The 17,845-nt window shown below is 54.5% G+C and overlaps 1 protein-coding gene across 1 annotated transcript; it reads left to right on the top strand.

The window, feature by feature from the left end:
- Positions 1 to 99: 99 nt before the first annotated feature.
- Positions 100 to 2,076, top strand: PG985_008106 (uncharacterized protein; the record flags this gene model as incomplete). Its single annotated transcript, XM_066827874.1, has 1 exon — positions 100 to 2,076. The coding sequence occupies one exon, from the start codon at positions 100 to 102 to the stop codon at positions 2,074 to 2,076; it is 1,977 nt and encodes a 658-aa protein (XP_066682786.1).
- Between the last annotated feature and the right edge of the window lie 15,769 nt (positions 2,077 to 17,845).

The following is a 17,845-nucleotide window of genomic DNA, read 5'->3' as shown; positions in this document are numbered from 1 at the left end:
CGACTTGAACTGTCCTCATCTGCTTCAGGTTCAAGTTTCGTCTTTTAGCATCTGTTGTTGTAGTAAGCAACAACAACATCCGCACTGCACAACGCCATCATGGAGGTCGTCGCCGTCAGCCGCTCCCTGCCAAGGGAGCTCGACCTCGGCTTCATGAAACTGACCACGTCCCTGATCCACGACCCCCTGACGTCGCCCACGGACTCCATCGAGATCAACGAGAAAGACGGCGTGGTGGGCAACCAGCCCGCCGTGCACGACGGCCCCGTCTACGTCTTTTTCGCCGAGCACTACGACCACTGGTGCGCCGAGCTGGGCGTCGACCGCGCGGCCTGGGACTGGTGCCACTGGTCCGAGAACATCACGCTGCGGTACAAGAAGCAGGATGGCACCAGACAAAGGTTCGAGACGGAGATGCACCTCGGCGAGGTCTGGCGCATCGGCCCCGACGTCCGCCTCGAGCTCTGCGGGGCCCGCATCCCCTGCCAGAAGGTCTCGTGGCGGTGTGGGCAGAAGGACGGCTGGCTCCGGCCCCTCGCCGAGTCCGGTCGCGTGGGCGTCTATATGCGGGTGCTGCAGGGCGGGCGCGTGCACCCCGGCGACGATGTGGTGGTCGAGAGCGTCCCTTCCCCTTCATTCGCTGCCGCCGACGGAGAACAGCCGCAGCAGCAGCCGAGCGTGGCCATGATCTCGCGCATCGCCTTCGACGCCTCCCTCAAGACGAGCGACACGCTCGACCTGCTGGCGAACCACAAGCTCCTCCTGCCCATGAACAAGAAGTTTCTGTCCGCCAAGAAGGTCGCCATCGAGGATAAGCTCAACGCCGGCAAGAACGCCTGGAGGGGCTGGCGCGAGCTGCGTGTGACTAAGGTCGTACAGGAGCTTGGGGACGTCAAGTCGTTCTACCTCGAATCCGTCGACGACACACCATTGGCCAACTACCTGCCGGGGCAGTTTCTCTCGGTGCGCGTGCCCTCTATTACCACATCGAAGCGCGATCACGACGTGCGAAGCTGGACCATTTCCAACTACCTCACGCGCGACGGCCCGACCTCGTACCGCCTCACCATCAAGCGCAGCCCCCAAACCCCATCATCCACCCCAACACCAACACCCACGACCCCCCAAGACACCAGCGCCGCAGCCTGGATGCACACCCACGCCGCCCCCGGCACCGTGCTATCCGCCCGCTCGCCCGCGGGCCGCTTCGTCCTCGACTGGTCGCGCCCCGTCGCCCTGCGGCCCGTCTACGTCTCGGCCGGCATCGGCATCACCCCCATCGCCGCCATGCTGGGCGCCCACGCGCTGCACCCCAAGTTCGCGCGGACGCCGGCGCTGTGGGTGCACGTGGCGCGGTCGAGGGGGGACCTGGCGCTGTGGCGGGAGGCGGTGGCGACGATGCCCAAGGCGGTGGCGCTGGAGCGGCATGTTTTCCTCACGGGCGGGCTTGGGGAAGAAGGGGAAGAGAAGAGTGATGAAGAAGATGGAAAAGTCGGTCAAGGTCTTGGTTTGGGCGTTGATGGACTGAGTATTTGCGACGACGACGACGACGATGTCGACGATGGCAAAGGCAAAGTCGTCGTCCACCGAGGCCGCCCAGACCGCGAAACCCTCCAATCCATCCTAGGCGCCTCCTGCCGCTGGAACGTCCTAGGCGCCGGCGAGCTCGACGTCCCGGCCAAAATGTCGACCTTCTACGTCTGCGGCCCCACCGCCTTCGAAACCCTAGTCAAAGAATGCCTGTCCGAGATCGAGATCCCGGCGTCCAACGTCCGTAGCGAATCCTTCACCGCGTCGTCAACCTCCTTGGGCACTGGTGACCTGGAGAAGGCCCAGGTCCGCTTCGCCAAGTCGGGCAAGACGGCCACGTGGTTCCGGGAGAAGCCCCTCTCGCTGCTGGAGCTGGCCGAGTCCCTGGGCTTGACGCCCGACTCCGGGTGCCGCGTCGGCGCGTGCGGGAGCTGCGCGGCGAGGGTCACGTGCGGGTCGGTCTCGGGGGCGGGCGTGCAGGCGGATGGGATGGTGTTGACGTGTTCGGCTGTGCCTGCGTCGGATGTCGTTGAGGTGGATATCTGACTGGGTTCCTTCGGGTTAGTGGGTGTGTAGCGGCGGCTGGCAGCGGCAGTTAATGACCATGCTGGCTGTATGTGAATTAGTTGCCTAGAATGGGTTAATAAGGTTAATATCGTTGTCCCCCTTTTCCTCCCTCCTCAAAACACTGGGTCATTTCCACCTCTCCATCTGTTTCGTAAATTTAATTCTCTCCCCTGCACTGGAATCTTGATCTCGGCCTGGTTGTGACTGGTGAATATCCTGGTCCATACAGATCTGTGTGTAGCTGTTCGCATCCCAAGCTGGGAATAGGGGGCTGGCGTGTGTCGTGCGGTACCCCATAACGAATGCGTAACTTTTGATGGGCGCCGTGATGCCATGGTCTTGGAATGCCACTCTGCCGTTGGTATTTCACACGCAGTACGTATGAACCGCAACGTTGTCCTAATGCCAAGTGGTACCGGGAAGATTCACATCACATAGGCCTTGACTCCGGTACCTTGCTTGACCAAGCGGCGGCGGTGTCCGCATACTCTCGGACGTCGCGCCCATCGCCGAACGGCCGCTTCCGGGCGGCTAGGCGGCACCACCGTGGGAGCCTTTCTCTTGCTTGGCGTTAAACCTTAGGGGATGCAGTTGCGGGCGGGCGGGAGCCCCCGTCGCCACATGGACGAGGAAGGATTGGAAGGCGTTCAGACCGCCTGATCGTTTTCGAAACAAGAAAATTCAGCACAACTGTAATCAGCAGAACAAAGTCCTGCGGAACAGCGGCAGATGCTAGAAGCAATGTGGGTTTGGGTAGATATATACGAGAACCCAAACTATACGGCGTCGACAGACTAGAAGCAGAGGGAATAGAAGAAGAAGAAACGAGCCGGGAAAAGAAACGAGGCAGATGTACGTAATGTATGATGGTTATGTATGTAGGGCTGTGGCAAAAATTTTCACCTGACGCCGGAAGTTACGCCGGGCCACACAAAATCGTTCCTGGCTTTTGACATATCCTCCTTTCCCCCTTGCGTCCAACGGCCGTTCCTTATGCATCGAACCCACACCCCCTTTTGTCGACATCTTAGTGATGCGGTTGCTTCCTTTTGTCTCGGTAGCTAAGTTGACGTGTAGCGGTGAAAAATACACGGCAGGAAGGGGAGTGGGTTATGTAAGTACTTGGGGCAGTGGGCGAGTATCTTGTTACTGTTCTTTTTCCACGTTGTTATTTTACCTCATGTATCCTCCACGAGTCGGGGACCAAAAAGTGATACGTATCATATCATATTTATAGAGACGAACCCATGACATGTCATGCAGCATGGCATCTGCGGATATGCATGTATGTCGTAGTCAACACCACCTTTTCTTCCCTTCCCGTACAGGCAGGCAGCTAAGAGGAGAAGGAACGAATGGGCTGTGTGCTGCTCGCTCCCTTACTTACTGACATGTCGCGCCATCTTAGCCAGCGCATACATAGAAAACTCTGAATGAAAGCATGGGAAAAGCAACTTTCTCAAGCTTGGCTACGTGCCGGTTAGGTAAGGCCCTGAAGCGAGCCAACCAGCCAGGCAGGCGGCTCGTTTCACCGCCGGGGAAGGGGTGTCATTCCTGCAGCGTGCCATCACCTCACCCATGTATGCAAAAAGCTTGTTTGGGGTACTTGGGCAAGAACATGCTGAAGTACCAGGAAGTTCTTCGACCATGAGGATTGTGGGGGGTTGGCAGAAATATGCATCTGGACCAAAACAGCAATGTGCAGAAAGAAAGCCACAGGTAATACCAGAAAAAGCAAAAAGCTCTCTCAGCTATATACGATCTAGATTGTCAGGGGGGTGGGTGGTTGCAGTCAGTCAATTCATTCTTCTTTTTGCTAATTACCCCAACTCCCACCACCCCATCAGCATAGCACCTGAGCTCGTGTTGGCAGCAGGCAAGGGAAATGGGAAAATGTGAGATGTGACCGGCTCCCTCCCTCCGGCAAAGTCCCCAGCCCTGGTTGACAGCCCGTCTGGAACCGCGGCTTCCCAAACCGGGTATGCGGGTTGCGATCGCCTGTAGGGGTTTTTTTGACAGTCGCGCACATATGCCGATACGTACGTGTTGTCCGGAATACGACACTGAGTACATCCTGCATGGCAGCGTAGGCTCCGGACTGCCTGCCGGCGACATGGGGAGGCCAGTCGGACATATGCAGGATCGGCTTCCGCGCATGCACGTGTTGATAGCAGGCCCTATATCGGGCTGGGAATGGAACATCCGATGCATCATATGGGCTATAATGCATACTCTTATACATGGTAGTTCTTGTGTAATAGTAGGATCGGTGATTATGGTACGTTACCTCGCCTGGTGGTGTTTGCCTGCGGATTTGGCGTGCATATCCTGCTTATTCATCTTTGTTCCATCTTGTCGGGACATATCGTGAACGGCTCAGATATCAAGCCGTCGAATCGACATTGCTTCCGCACTTGGGGGTTCATCACCGTCATTCGCCGTCATCATATCATCGGGCTGTTACACCGCCAGATGTTGTCAACCGCCCGAATCGTCAGGATCTTGGACAACGCGATCGAAGTGACAGGTCTGTTGAGAAAAGCCGTCGGGAGAGGGGTGGGAGAGGTCCCCTGCGAGGTACCTGCAACGTCATGGGCGTGTCATCCAGCCTGGGAGAGCTTTAGAAGCGGTACTACTTGTACATGGACACGGGCTCGGTACTTCGCGGCCGCGGCCGTGGGTTGCTGAGGAAAGGGGGCCATGCATTTGCTTTTCGCGAGACACCGGGAACCTGGTTGACGGCAACTAGACTAAGAAGAAAACGAGGCGAAAAGCGTATTTGTTGATTAGATGATCTGCCCGCGCGCCAAAGCTTAAACTCAATGGGAATGGTTCCCCGCCTTGGGGGCCCCGTGTGAGGCTCTCTCGATTGACGCAGAGGTATCCGAACCAATGTCCTTGTCTCGTCTCAAGCTGCTTGCTTTTTTTCTTTTTGCTGATGGCGGCTCGTGAATTTGGGCCAGGCTGTCTGTCACTTGTCAACTGCTGAGGTGTAGGTACCGGATGAACAGGTTGTACGAGAAAAAGCAAATATGGAAGCAGAGATCGAAACAAAGGAGGCCCCCTCTTGGCCAAGCCCCCCGAAGCCGACACGAATGAAAAAGTGGCATGGGGCAAGCCTCAGCTACATATCCCATAACCAAAAAAACATTGGACTGTCGGTGTACTGTATTACTCCTGGGCGCTTTACCCCACAGATGGCGGCGGCGGCGGCGCAGGGGACGGAGGCACGACCGATAGCCCAGTAAGGTGAGACGGCCGTTGAGCAAGCCTCAATCGAGATAGGCTGACTGGGGAGGGGGGTTCGGACGCTTCTAGAGACCGACCGTCAAGAGCCGCTTCAGAGCGAAAACCGTGGTCAAGATACGTCCGTACGCACGTAGCATCAGACATTCGCGATGCGATGCGATGCGAGAAAAAGTCAAAAACAGGAGAGGGTTCCTCAACCGTTATGATTATGCAAGACATACAGCAAGATGCCTGTCTTATTCTGTGTATCAGTGTATCAAATGCATGCACATACACGCGCGCGCGCGTTTTTGCGTGGCAGGGCTGTGGGACACTTTGGTCCTACGTTCCATTCCATGCACACCATTCCCGATGCAGAGGTCCGAAGTGACCCGGGTAGGAGATACATACATGGGTTGATGGATGGTAGGATAGATGGGTGCGAGTCTCCTGATCGCTTCGACAAGAGTTGCTCGGTTGGTTCTTCTCAAAAAGTGACAGATTTCAATTATCAAATGGGACACTGTCGCTGCCCAGATCCAAACCCCGCGGGGGGGTTAGCAAGTCTGGTAATAAGCGGGAATAGCCTACACATCTAGTAAATGATCTGCAGGGAAGGGTTAGAGTAATGAGCACCCTGGTCCGACCGCTAGAGGAAAGATGGGCGCGCCGCTGGACGTGGGGTACATCACGGGCAAACCTGGTGGCAGCGTGTGTCTTGTGTCTGGTTCGCGTGGAAATTTGGCCGGGCGCCAAACAGAGATGGTGGCTCTCCGATGACACCCTCGTTACTACTTGGGTTGCTTCTTGGCTGGAGACCTGGCACATGGTGGTGGTGGTGGCATACAGCAAACATTTTCGTGGGTGGAAAGAAAGAAAAAAAAGAGAAGGAAAAAGCAACGATAACCACCGAACTTCGGCGGCTTGTCACGGGCTCTCGGCGTCGACCCCCCTGCGCAGAACTGAGACTGTGTTACCGCCCAGGCTAGCAGCTAGGTAGGGTGTAACTGTTGTGAGATCTGATAATATGACGGTGGGAATTGCTTTATGGGGTATTTCGCGCGCGCAAGTGCAAATTGGGGAAAGAGGCTGCTCTAATGCAAGGATTCACGAGAAGGCCATCTCAGCATTGTTATCGCGCCGGCATTGGGTGCATGAGGGCGGGCTACTAATCATGGAAGCATGGGTAGTGGCAGCTGCCACGGGATGGACGTATCCATCCCCGAGCTCGAATAGCCATTTGCAGAAGGTAAAGTAAAGTAACCCCGAGGGGATGGTTTCATCTTTCTCTCTCTCGCCCTTGGTATTTCGCCAACCCGACCGACCCTCGCTCCTCGGTCAGCGAGAATGGAGAAACGTACGGCCCCATCTCACCTTTCGCGGGGGTTCTCGGTCGCGTGGTGTGGCACAGCAACACACGGCATAAATCACAAGTAGTTCACCGGTCTGGGTCTGACAGCACGAGCCGAGCCTTTGACCGGACGGGAAGATAGGGCCGTTGAATCGACTTTCCCATCTTGTTTCGCACACCTCACCTCTTTTTTTCTTTGGGGCACTGCTCTTGCTTACCTACATCTTGTCACTGATAGCCCGTTTAGGCTAAGAGGTGCCCAACCGTGCCGGTGTAAGTACATCCATCCCCTCCCTGCCCCCCTCCTACGATCATGACACCCGTTGTCACCCAAGGCGGCCTGGCGCGACGCGGATGCGGGTGCACACTTGGGGCTGCTGGCATTTCATGGTGGTTGGAAACCAGCGGGAGCGGGCCAAGCGTGTGTACATCCTTCTGTACAAGGTCCGCAGGCGGTGCGGCTCCTAGCAATTGCTGCTGCTGCTGCTGCTGGCGGGTGCTACTGTTAAACCAAGGAAAAGGCCAAAAATAATCAGAATAAAGAAAAAGCAAAGAGAAAACCGCTGCATGTGACTCCCGATTGGCGTATGAGATTCCAAGCCCAGTCGATCCCTTGACAAGCGAAACGACCGCATAGCATTCGCATGCCCAAGACTTGGTTCTCCAATACGACTGGACGGGGTTTGGGTAGTCAGTCGAATGAGGAAAGGGGAAGGAGAGGCAGCTTGCATCGTGTCGTTGCGCGCGTGATACACGTAAGGCCGGCCCAGCCCAGCGCAGCCCAGCAAGTATCACGAAAAGGCAAAAAAGGAAAAACGAAGCCCTGTCCGTCCGTCGGGCGTCTGACGTGACGTGACGGTCAAGGGAAAAGGAATGGCATTTCTAAACGGCAGCGAGCGCGCGCAAAGCAAAAAGGCCGATTCTAGCTCCCGCACCGCGTAACACCGGAACGATGCAGCTTCCTGGTCTCTGCGTGCAGCACAGCATTGAGGTAGTAGTAGCATGGCAGCAGCCAAGTATGCGAAGAACCCGGACATAAAATCGATGTGAGGTTACTTTGCCGTTTCGAGGCCACTTCACCCAGTCGAGACACCACAAAAGGAAATGCCTGTGTTATGGATCGAAACGCCTCACATCTGTGACCAGCACCTGGGATTCCGATGAAAAGCCTAAACTTGGAGGCAGGGAGGGAGGGTAGCATGACACTTCCAGTGTGGTCTGGTCTTGGCATGGCTCTCTTGTCGGCAATCAGTGACTTACTTGACCGTTGAGGCCGGATGGGATCATATCATGACGACGATGAGCAAGTAATATGCGCTGGGTGAATGTCGATATTGGGTTGATGTTGTTTCAAAGTGCCAGGCTCCCTGCTCACCGAGAAGAGACTACATACAGTTTTGTCGGAGTTAAGTACATAGGTAAAGTATGTACGGATATGTTGGGTTGATTCAATGATACCTGCCACCCGCTCCGCTAAGCTCCTGTGGGGTGCCTGCCACCGAAGTGATCTGGCCCTCTAGGTTAGCGGGCGCTACTTTTTGGTGGTGCCCCGCCATGATGATATGATCTCCCGTTGTCGTAGCCTACACCACCACCCCCACCACATGGCCGAATCGTAGGTATGGAGGTGTTACGGTTTGTACGCCTTATTTACCTGACCTTGGGCTACTGACATCAAGAGGGGAAAGATAGCTAGCAGCCTTGCATGTGCTGTGTGCTTATCTTGTAAGAGCCCCATTGGCGCTTTGCCAGCTGTTTGTTTGCTTGGGCTGCCACGGCAGGATTACTTACATGCGAAATCTTGGGGTAAAATATGTAGGGCACGACAGACACTGGGAACCTTACCAACATGATGAAGTACATACCTGCAGCAGTGAGCATGTAAGATGTATTTACTTCTGTAGGCGTCAAGAGAAAAAAGTTGACCAATCCCCAAGAGCCTGGTGGTCGGATTCGTCCAATGATTCGTCCGAGACGTACAGTAGCCCCCCGGTCATCGCAGTTGCTGCTTGCTGCGCTGGACCGACCTGTATGGCGACATGTGGTCGAAAGATGCTCCAAGGCAGGTAGAATCGGGAAGAAAGAGGAGAACGAGGAGGACGACGGCGGCGACCGCAAGTTCGGGTCATCAAGAAGATCATGTTGTCCTGTCGTGAGGCCCCAAAGTGCAGTCTTTAGATTGGGCTGTCTCGCCGATGCTGCAGATTTCGCGAACCTTTTTTTGTTAATGTCTTCTCTCTCCTGGTGCTTCCTGCTGCTGCTACGTATGTGCATGCACACATGCATGCACTCGAAGGGTGTCGCAGCCAGAGTCGAAAGTTTTATGCATGGGTATGTGCATTGCAGATTGATTCCCCCGTCGTGTCTGTGCCTTCCCTTCTGTAGAATGTAAAATGCGGCATGTGGGCTGCTGGCTGGCTCGCACCGCATAAACGTGTAGACAAAGGGAGGTGCAGCAGCGAGATGCATTGCGCGCAAGTTGGGTGATTGAGGTCCAATGTCGCGTAAGGGGAGGAAACGCAAGCCTGCGTCACTCGGATGCGGTTCGTCCAATAACACGGCCCCTCGGCGCACGACGGTGGTTGATAACGACAACGGGGCTGTATCTCGATCTCTCTGACTCTCTTTTTGTTTTCGCTCTCGCATCACCTCCCCCATTCCCCCCTTTCGTTTCGTTTCTTTTCGTTTATCCGATTCTCCCGTCATCATCATCCTGTGTAAGCGTTTGGCAACGGTAAGCCCGTAATTGCCCTGGGCAATACTGCCCCGTTCGTCCCTGTGGGTGGTGTTGGTGGTGGTGGTGGTAAGAAAAAGGGGCCTGCGGACGGGCAAGACAGCCCTATCTCGTGGAATTTGTTGCCAATAGAGGATGGGGATGGATGGCCCGGGCAGGCAGCTGACGTCTGGTTCGGGAGGGGCAGCTAGGGAACTCCGGCTGCTGCAGCTGCACCACCACTGCAAAGGAACGACCAGCAGCGACAACACCTAACAAAAAAAAAAAAAAAAGAATAAGGAATAATAAGCCACACCCCTCCATCCCCCTTGCTCGTCTTGGCTTGGCGCCCCTCCCCCCCACCATCACCCCAAACCGCCTTTCCTGTCTGGCTGCAAGAGCGACAGACTCCCGTCAATGAAATCTGGTCATCAGCACCAAATCCCATTTAGCCCATGTGACTTGTCGCTGGTCAGATTCGGGGGGCAGCTCGGGCGCCCAATCAGCACGCCGCGCTTTGCTGTTTGGTCAGATCCGATGCATCATTGTCGGCGTGACGATGCCATCAATAAGCACTTTCCGCTTTGATTGTGCGTCGTTCTTCCTGGCTCCCTCTCGCTGTGGTCTGGCGTTTTAAAGCCGAAGACAAACCCATCGGCCAGTCCAGACAGAGGAATCAACCAACCCCCTGCTTGTTATGCGACTCCGTCTCTTACACACCGGTTCCAGGTCGGATTAAGTAGAATGTAAAGTTCAGTAATAGTGGTAACTTTGTAGTTGTATTTGTTTTTCTTTTCTATTTGGCCCAAGGGTATCTGCAACATCAGCCAGTCTCAAAAAGTATCAGTATTTGGTGGTGTCCTGACCGACCACTCTCTCTGTCTCTCTTTCTCCGTAAAACGCCAGTGCCAAAAACAAATTCGACCAAAAAAACAGAGAGACAAGATACGTGGCGCCGAGTAGGGGAGGGGCAGCAGCAGCAGCAGGATCGTGTGTGTGTGCATGCGTGTCTTGATAATCATCAAAAGCCTGGCTGCCCTGCAAGCCAAGGGGGGTTGGTACTGTACATCCCATCGGAAGATGCAGACCGCGGGGCCCAAAATCCATTAACCGTTGCTTTGCAGTAAGAAAGCAACCAAAATGATTTAAAACGCCGACCGCAAGCAATAGCCCCTTGCCCAAAAAGCCCAAAGTCAATAAACCCGAAAATCAAATCCTGGTTGGTAAAAAAAAATAACACCCATCCGTGTGTCGGATATGCAATGTTGCGCGAACCGGTTCCGCCATTTAATTCTTTTGCAGTATAACGCCCATGATAGTAGTAGTGTGTGGTAGTAAGACATCCGAGACCAGAATGTAAGAGTGCTGTTGAAGTCGCATCGAGGGAAGGCTCCGGGAATTGCGCCGCTGGTTCCGTCCCAACTTCTGTTTTTAGTGTCGTGTCGCCGGTCTTTTGCTGTCGTCCCTCTTCGTTCTTTGCGTTCGTTCACATCGGTCCAGGGGTGGGTGTGCGTGCGGTAGTGCCGTAAGCAAGCAAGGAATCCCATAATCCTGCAGCAGCGGGAACGCGGTGGGAAACGGGACGGACGGAAGCTAAGAACAAGTTTCGTTCGTCTCAAAGCCCTCGAAGTCGAGGTCGAGTCGAGATAGCTTAGACGTATTGGCCGGCGCGGACAGTTCGTCGGATCATGTGTTCCCAGGGCGCGGGTTTGTGAGGTCGGCAATCCGCTATTTTTTTGCGAGCGTTAGTGCAAGTATCCCCCCTCTGGAGTCTAGTGACCAGCCTCAAGCCACTCAGCAACCCAGAAACAATTTTGTGATTGAACTTACTGCACAGCTCGTCACCTCTGTAAATCCCCACATCGTTAGCATCTAGACCCTATGGAGACGTTGGGAAAAACAACAACAGCGGTATGGGAATTTCAAAAAAGGACTTACCGAAGTTCTCCGGTGGTGATGTTGGGCGGGCACACTCGATGTGTGCGTTCGTAGTGGGCACACCATCTTTGTACACGGAAACGGAAGTGGCCGCAAGAATATTCCACCTGAAGAAACAGAACAAAAGAGACATGTTAGTTGGGTTTTTCTACGCCAATGGACTCTGAGAATGGATGAAATCTCCAGGGAAGGCGTACTTGTGTGTAGTCACACATTTCTGACTACGGGGGCAGAGGTGAAGTCGGGTTGACTGCCGCCTGTCCGCGCCTCGCCAAGGGGGACCGGTACAGTAGGACAGCGGGTATAAGTCGAGATAGGTCGAAGCTATAGGTGGTGCACTCAATGCACCCCAGAGACACCGCAAGAGACTTGTAGAGCCTCGACTCTTTCTTCGAGTTGGGTGGTATTATGTGTTCGTTGTTGTCGTCGAGAGTATTAGGTATGACGAGCAGCAGCAGGTCAAGGCAGTGAATAGTAGTAGTAGTAGTAGTAAGGTTGTCCTCGTCGTCGTTGGGAAACCGAAAAAATATGGAGAAGCTAGAGGTGAGATGGCGTTGGTGTGGTCTTGCGAGAAGTGGGATGGTGAGGACAGTGACGAGGTTCCAAATGTGGTCGGGTTTATTTATGCATATACTGGACTGGTACGCTTTTCTCCGGATGAACGAGACGGCACAGGAGTAGGGAGGGTAGGGACGGGAACGAAGTTATTTAAGTGTGTCAGTTCAAGTTCACGGTTCCCAGTCTAGTCCATGGTCTTGTCTCTCTGTGCTGCTGCTAGCGACTGTGGTTGCCGGTGCTTTTTGCTGGCTGCTCTTTGGGCTGTGTGAGTCTAAAGCTTAGTTGCCAAAAAAGAGCCCACCCCAGACAACCCGAGCAGACGTGTTACCGGGACCCCCCTGGGAAGTAGCTTGTTCCTGGTGGTTGCTGGGATGCGCAATGCAGAGGCTACATACAGATGTACATGGTGCAGAAAAGGGTACATCCCAGTGGCCTGCGTGTTGCGTCGTGCCGTATCGGTACGTACAGTCCTGCCCTCGACTGTGCATCGATTTGCAGAGGCAGCAAGTTGACAGGCAGACCCATGACTGGGAGGGGTGGGGTGGGGTAGAGGGAATGGGTATGTAGAGACGGTGGAGCCCTCGATATTTTCCTCAGACTAGGCTACCTTGTAAAAGAACATTGGAAGCAATGGAGAGCGAGCATGGCATGGCAAGGGTGCTACATTTGACTTGCTCTCTGGCCTACCACTGGCACATTACGTAGAGCGAGTGAGAGAGGGAGTACAGTAGATACTCTTGAGCCAGGCTGGGAGAGGACACTACTGTCAGTAAGTAGCCATGTAGTCTACCTTACCTTATTATTACCGCGCAGCAGCAGCATGCAAGACCCCTGATCCCTGGCGCCATTCAACGTCGAACATGCTGGAGCCCGCCTTCACGGAAATGGCCTATCGCAAGAGTCGCAAGAGCTCGACACGCTAACTTTAGCATGCGAGAAACGAGTGACGACTGGTGCGAATTGGGAGAGCCGCTTTTCTTCCCTGTTCTGGCTCTTACCTCATTAACTCTCCATGACCACTGACAAGAACCCCTGTGAGACAAAGGCCATCTGTGCAATCAAGTATTACCACCACTACCACTACTAGAAAGCAAAAAGTCTGCTTCAGGTATTTGTGTTTTTCTCTGCAAGCATCATCCTCCAGCCTCGGCCCAGCCCAGGCCGGCAGATGGGTTGTGCAGCAGCAAAACGAAAAGACGAGACACGGCAGGCCAGCCAGACACAGAAACCGCCCTGCACGTTCCTGTCCAGTCTCTTTCCCCCTCTGCTTGGTCGGCGGTCCAGCCAACCTCACACATACACACACAGGCGGCGTCTTCAAGCTCACGAGATCGTCGTTGCTTCCTTCTTGTCTCTCGCCCATAGCTTGGTCCCCGACGCAGTGCAACGGTGAGCATGAGCAGAGACGAGGTCATAGTCATCATGGTCCACGAACGGAAGACCGGTAAAGATGTTTGCTGGCCCTAGCCCGCTTAGGAAGGAACATTGAGAAAAAATAGAGGTACATTACCTACATTGCTCTATGTATTGCTGCTGCATAGTGGGGGGTCCTCTCTCTATCCCTCCCATCAATCATCCCGCGAAACTGTGGAGTGCGTCTTGTTTAGCTCACGAGCGACCGGTGTTCCAGAAGGCTTCTATTTGTTATTGCAAGGTGGTAGTTGCACGCTCGCACGCAGGCACTGGCGCAGCCTGGGAAGTGAGAGAGGCGTCTGTCTCCATGAAAATCCTGCTTGATCTGCCACTCGAGTCAACTGCCCTGCCTGGAAAAGGGATTTCTCTCCGACGACTAAACAGAAGACTAAACAACCCGAGCTGAGCTGAGGCATGCTGCGCTGCGGGTGCGGACGCCGGCGTCTTCGGGGCGGCGGGCTTGTTCGCCTCAAAAAAGACTGCTACGGTGCCCCCAGCTCCCACGCAGCATGCCTCAGCTCAGCTCAGGCCCGGCACCGAGCACAGCTGGCACAAGTGCCTTGTTCGAAGCTGATACCAGCCACAGCCCCCTTGGAGAAAGAAATGATGATGAAATGTAAAGTCGTAGTCGATCAGTGATGCAATTTGAGGTAGTAGTAGCAATAGGTAAGTACGCACGCCTGCTCGAGCCTGGTCTGGTCTGATCCGATGCATCACCATAATTATGACACATTGGAGACGAGGGAGCCCAGACAAGACCCTAAGAACCTGCCTATTTCAATGTTAGGTAGGTTGGGGATCCCCAAGGACTGTACATACCTACCTCATACAGAACCGAGAGGCGGCAGGCGTTGTCAGGTCAGCACGTGGACCGTATTCACCTTTAGGCAAATGCCGGCCGTCCTCAGCGGTTTCGGTAGGTACTCTAGGCATTGGCGCGCTCTGGGGGAAGGAAGGGTTCGGGTTCGGGGGTAGGCTAGTATGAGATGAGACGAGAAAGGATGCTGGCCAGCACGCCGTCAGCATGCTAACCTTCTCTCAGCGACGATTTGCGTACTATCGCAATCAACTGGCCTCGCTTCTTACTGGGCGGGATGCAAGGGGGTCGCTACCTTTAAACAGCGATTCCCCACACCGGTGAAGAAAATCAACGTCGCACCGGAAGATTTCGTGCCTCTGGTCGACATAGTTTGGCGGGCGATCCATCCTGATCCTCTCCTCGCCCTGGTAAGCAGCCTTGGCCGTGTGTGTTCTATTGTCTGGCTCAGTCCTAGCGCGCGAGTCTTATTACAGTGGTGAGTGAGTGTATTGTATGTATCGACGACAGCCGAACAAGTTACAACCGCCCACGGCTGAGGGCTGGCACCCGCGTCGGCCATTGCCGCCATTCATATCGCCGCAATTGAAACCCGCCGGCCCAATTGGGAAAGTCCGTAAAGGGTTACCTCTCGATGGACGGCGATGATGTGATCCGATAACGGGCAGGCATCGTCGCATATGGTGCACGCACTCTTTTTTCCTCTCCTCGGGCACTGCACGCACACTCTATCAAAGCGCTGGTTTCTAAACAACAGCTTGGATCCCGGTGAAACGGCCTACATGCAACTACGACCGGCAAACCTGCTGTTGCTTGTTCGCTCGCTCCGACCGAGTCCAGAGGGAATAACTGGAGAAAGTGTCAGCTATTTTCAAAACATGCTAGTTTCTCTCCACTCTGGCCTGCAATGTGGACTCTCTTCATTTTTTTTTTTTCTCCTTGAAGCGTCAGAGGTACTGTAGTGGTCAGGTACCGACCGTCCAGGGCCAGTATACATACGAAGCCCCAATGTACTAACGTACATACTGGCATTTCCATTAGCCGGTCCCACGGGGCTTTGAGAAGAAGAGAAGCGAGTGAAATAAAGAGAGGAAGAGAGGGGCGGTGGATGCCCTCATGTGGTGCTGTACCCTCCGGTCGGATACAGACTAAGCGGCAAATGCGAGATGGGTGGGGGCAGGGCAGAAACTGCGCAGCGGTAACACGTGGACTTGACTGCTCGCTTGCCCACCCAAAAGGTGGAAAGCCGCGTGCTTTGCAGCAAAGTCTGCAAGCCAGCCTCTCCCTTGCCCTCCGCAAAACGTGATGGGATGTCGCCAGACGGCTTCGCGTGCGATACGGAATTCTGTACATGTATGGGGAATTCCGCAAGGCAAGGGGGCCGCATCCTGGCAGAGAAGGAAGGACTGCACAAATGCATGCACGCGGCCAAAACTCTGCCAAATTTCATATCTGTCAGGCCTGAGTTACTAACCAACTAATTAAGAGGACTACGGAACTCGCCCAATGCAACGACGGACAACGCCTCCGTCTCCTCGAGACACAACACGAGGACAGTAAGAATAAGCAAAAGCAGAGACAGCGGGCGAGAAGCGGTTGAGCGAAGCAAATGCGGTTGAGCGGGAATTGCAACGACTTTGTCTCACCCAATAGGACACCCAAGACACGCAGCGAGCACCGAGGGCCGTTTTGGCTCTGCCCCTCTTTGCCATCCCTTCCCTAGCCCGTTGAGCTTGCCTGCTCTTGTCTCAGTTGCGGCGCTGATTGGCTCAGCAGGCGACCGCCCAGGTAGCGGCCTCATCTCCGACAGGGGAGCAAAGAAAAAAATTCAATGACGGCGATAACGACGTCAAGGGCAACTTGGCAACCAGATCAGTGCTGTTAAGTATATTGAAATTCAATTACCATTTCTTTTATTTTTCTTATTCTAATTACATCATCTCATTTGATGCAGTCCAGACGAGTGGGACTGGGGATATCGTCCAATATGCACGAAGGTCCCTACCTACTGTGCCTCTAATTCGGACAGGCGGCTCTAATGCAGAGACAGGCTTCTGACAGCTCGGGTGATTGCCAGCTAACATTTAGCGCGCGTCCCCCCTCAATAGGCCACTGATCTACAGCAGGCCGGGGAGGGATGGGGGCCGTCATCTGACATCACGCAGCGGTCATTCAATCTGCGAGATCCGGACGTCTGGGAAAAGGGCAATTCTTGATTAGGGGTCTAATAAATTCAGGAGAAAATAAATCAAGTGGTCATATCGAGAAATAGCCTCTGGTACAATACATTCCATAGCAGTACATACTGTACTCCTCCTTCGCCTCAATGGGTCCTGCTAACAGAGAAAAGGGAAAGACGCGATGGATCCCCTTCACCGTTCGGGGTCCAAATCAATCTCGATCGCCACACTATGATCCCCCGTGTTTGCTAACTGGACGTCGGTACCAGCAAATGGCAGGTTGGCAGAGGTCCCGACGGGCTGGAAGGCCATTTTAGCGAGACTCTGGAAATGAAGACGATGTCACAGATTTCCTTGCATCTGGCGAAACCGGTCAAGACGGGTCGGGTCGGTTGCATTGAGATTGAAGAGGTCATTTACCTCGTTGGGATCTGGCCGACCATTCAGATCAGGGCAAAGCACCATCCCCATTCGGGACTTTGGCTCACACGACAATAGTATCGAAGTTTAGTGGACGATGCACTCCCTTATGTCGTACGGTTTCAGCTCCTTAGGTGGCGCGCGCGCAGGCGAAGAACGATCCAGGCGGACTGAACTGGGGCTGTGACAGTATTACGCATCCTGTGGCTCCTTGTCACGGCCCAGCCAGCCTTATGGAAGAAGGCTACGGGAAATATTCACAAATAAATAGGTAAATAAAATAATCATGCCGGCACTCCAAGATTTGCGAATATCCCAACAACCCACCGCCACCGAGCAAGGAGACTGACTAACTGTTCAGGAGAAGGAGGACTAGCCAAGCCGATATCCGAATCGACAGGCAAAAAGGTGCAAGGTGGTGCGAAAGGATTCGTTCGATGCAAGGAACCTTCTCCCTTCTTTCCCACTACCCCAATCAATCAGGAGATCATCCCCACGTGGTGAATGCTGCAGGACGGACTCATTCCGCAGCCGCGTGGTTGTACCTAGCCCAGGTGCTCTGTGCAAGGGATCTTCTTAGACCCTGAGAGCGATTGCACGATATGCACTTGCTGTCGCCATCCTCCCGTCATGCTGGCGATCTTTGGGGGGCCGACTTTCCCGGCACCTCCTGGACAGAGAGCCACTTTGATCGCCGACGGGCTGCTCGCTGGTCAGGGAGTCAGGGTCTTTCGAAAAGGCCAGGCCTATTGATCGGCGCAATTCTTCATCTTGGGCAGACTGGAAGCTGACCAGAGCGCCTGCCCACGGTGAGAGCGGCGGTGGCCTCTGGCCTGACTTTGCAAATAATTGCCTCGAGGACACTGAAGCCCGACTGACCTCGGTTCCCGTAGCGTCGGGAACCTGCCAGGGGTAAAAGGTTGGTTGATCATTGGTTTAAGCTTCTTATTCGTCGTTCTAGACAGCTCCCTTGACCCTCCAGCGCTCATCCCTGCTGTGGCCGGTTCTTTAAAGCAGCCCCACCCGCCTGGGGCAGGCAGTCCTTCACGAAGAAGGCCAAAACCCGCAGCAGCAACATTGGCCGGCTATCGGCTCGGCGAGCTCTCCTGATCGTACTTGCTTGCGCGGTT

Source organism: Apiospora marii (assembly GCF_038362585.1).
Source record: "Apiospora marii strain CBS 49790 chromosome Unknown utg000005l_segment0_segment0, whole genome shotgun sequence".
In the NCBI taxonomy this organism is placed as follows: Eukaryota; Fungi; Ascomycota; class Sordariomycetes; order Amphisphaeriales; family Apiosporaceae; genus Apiospora; species Apiospora marii.
Note: the sequence above shows the minus strand (reverse complement) of the source record. Positions and strands in the feature narration are given on the sequence as shown.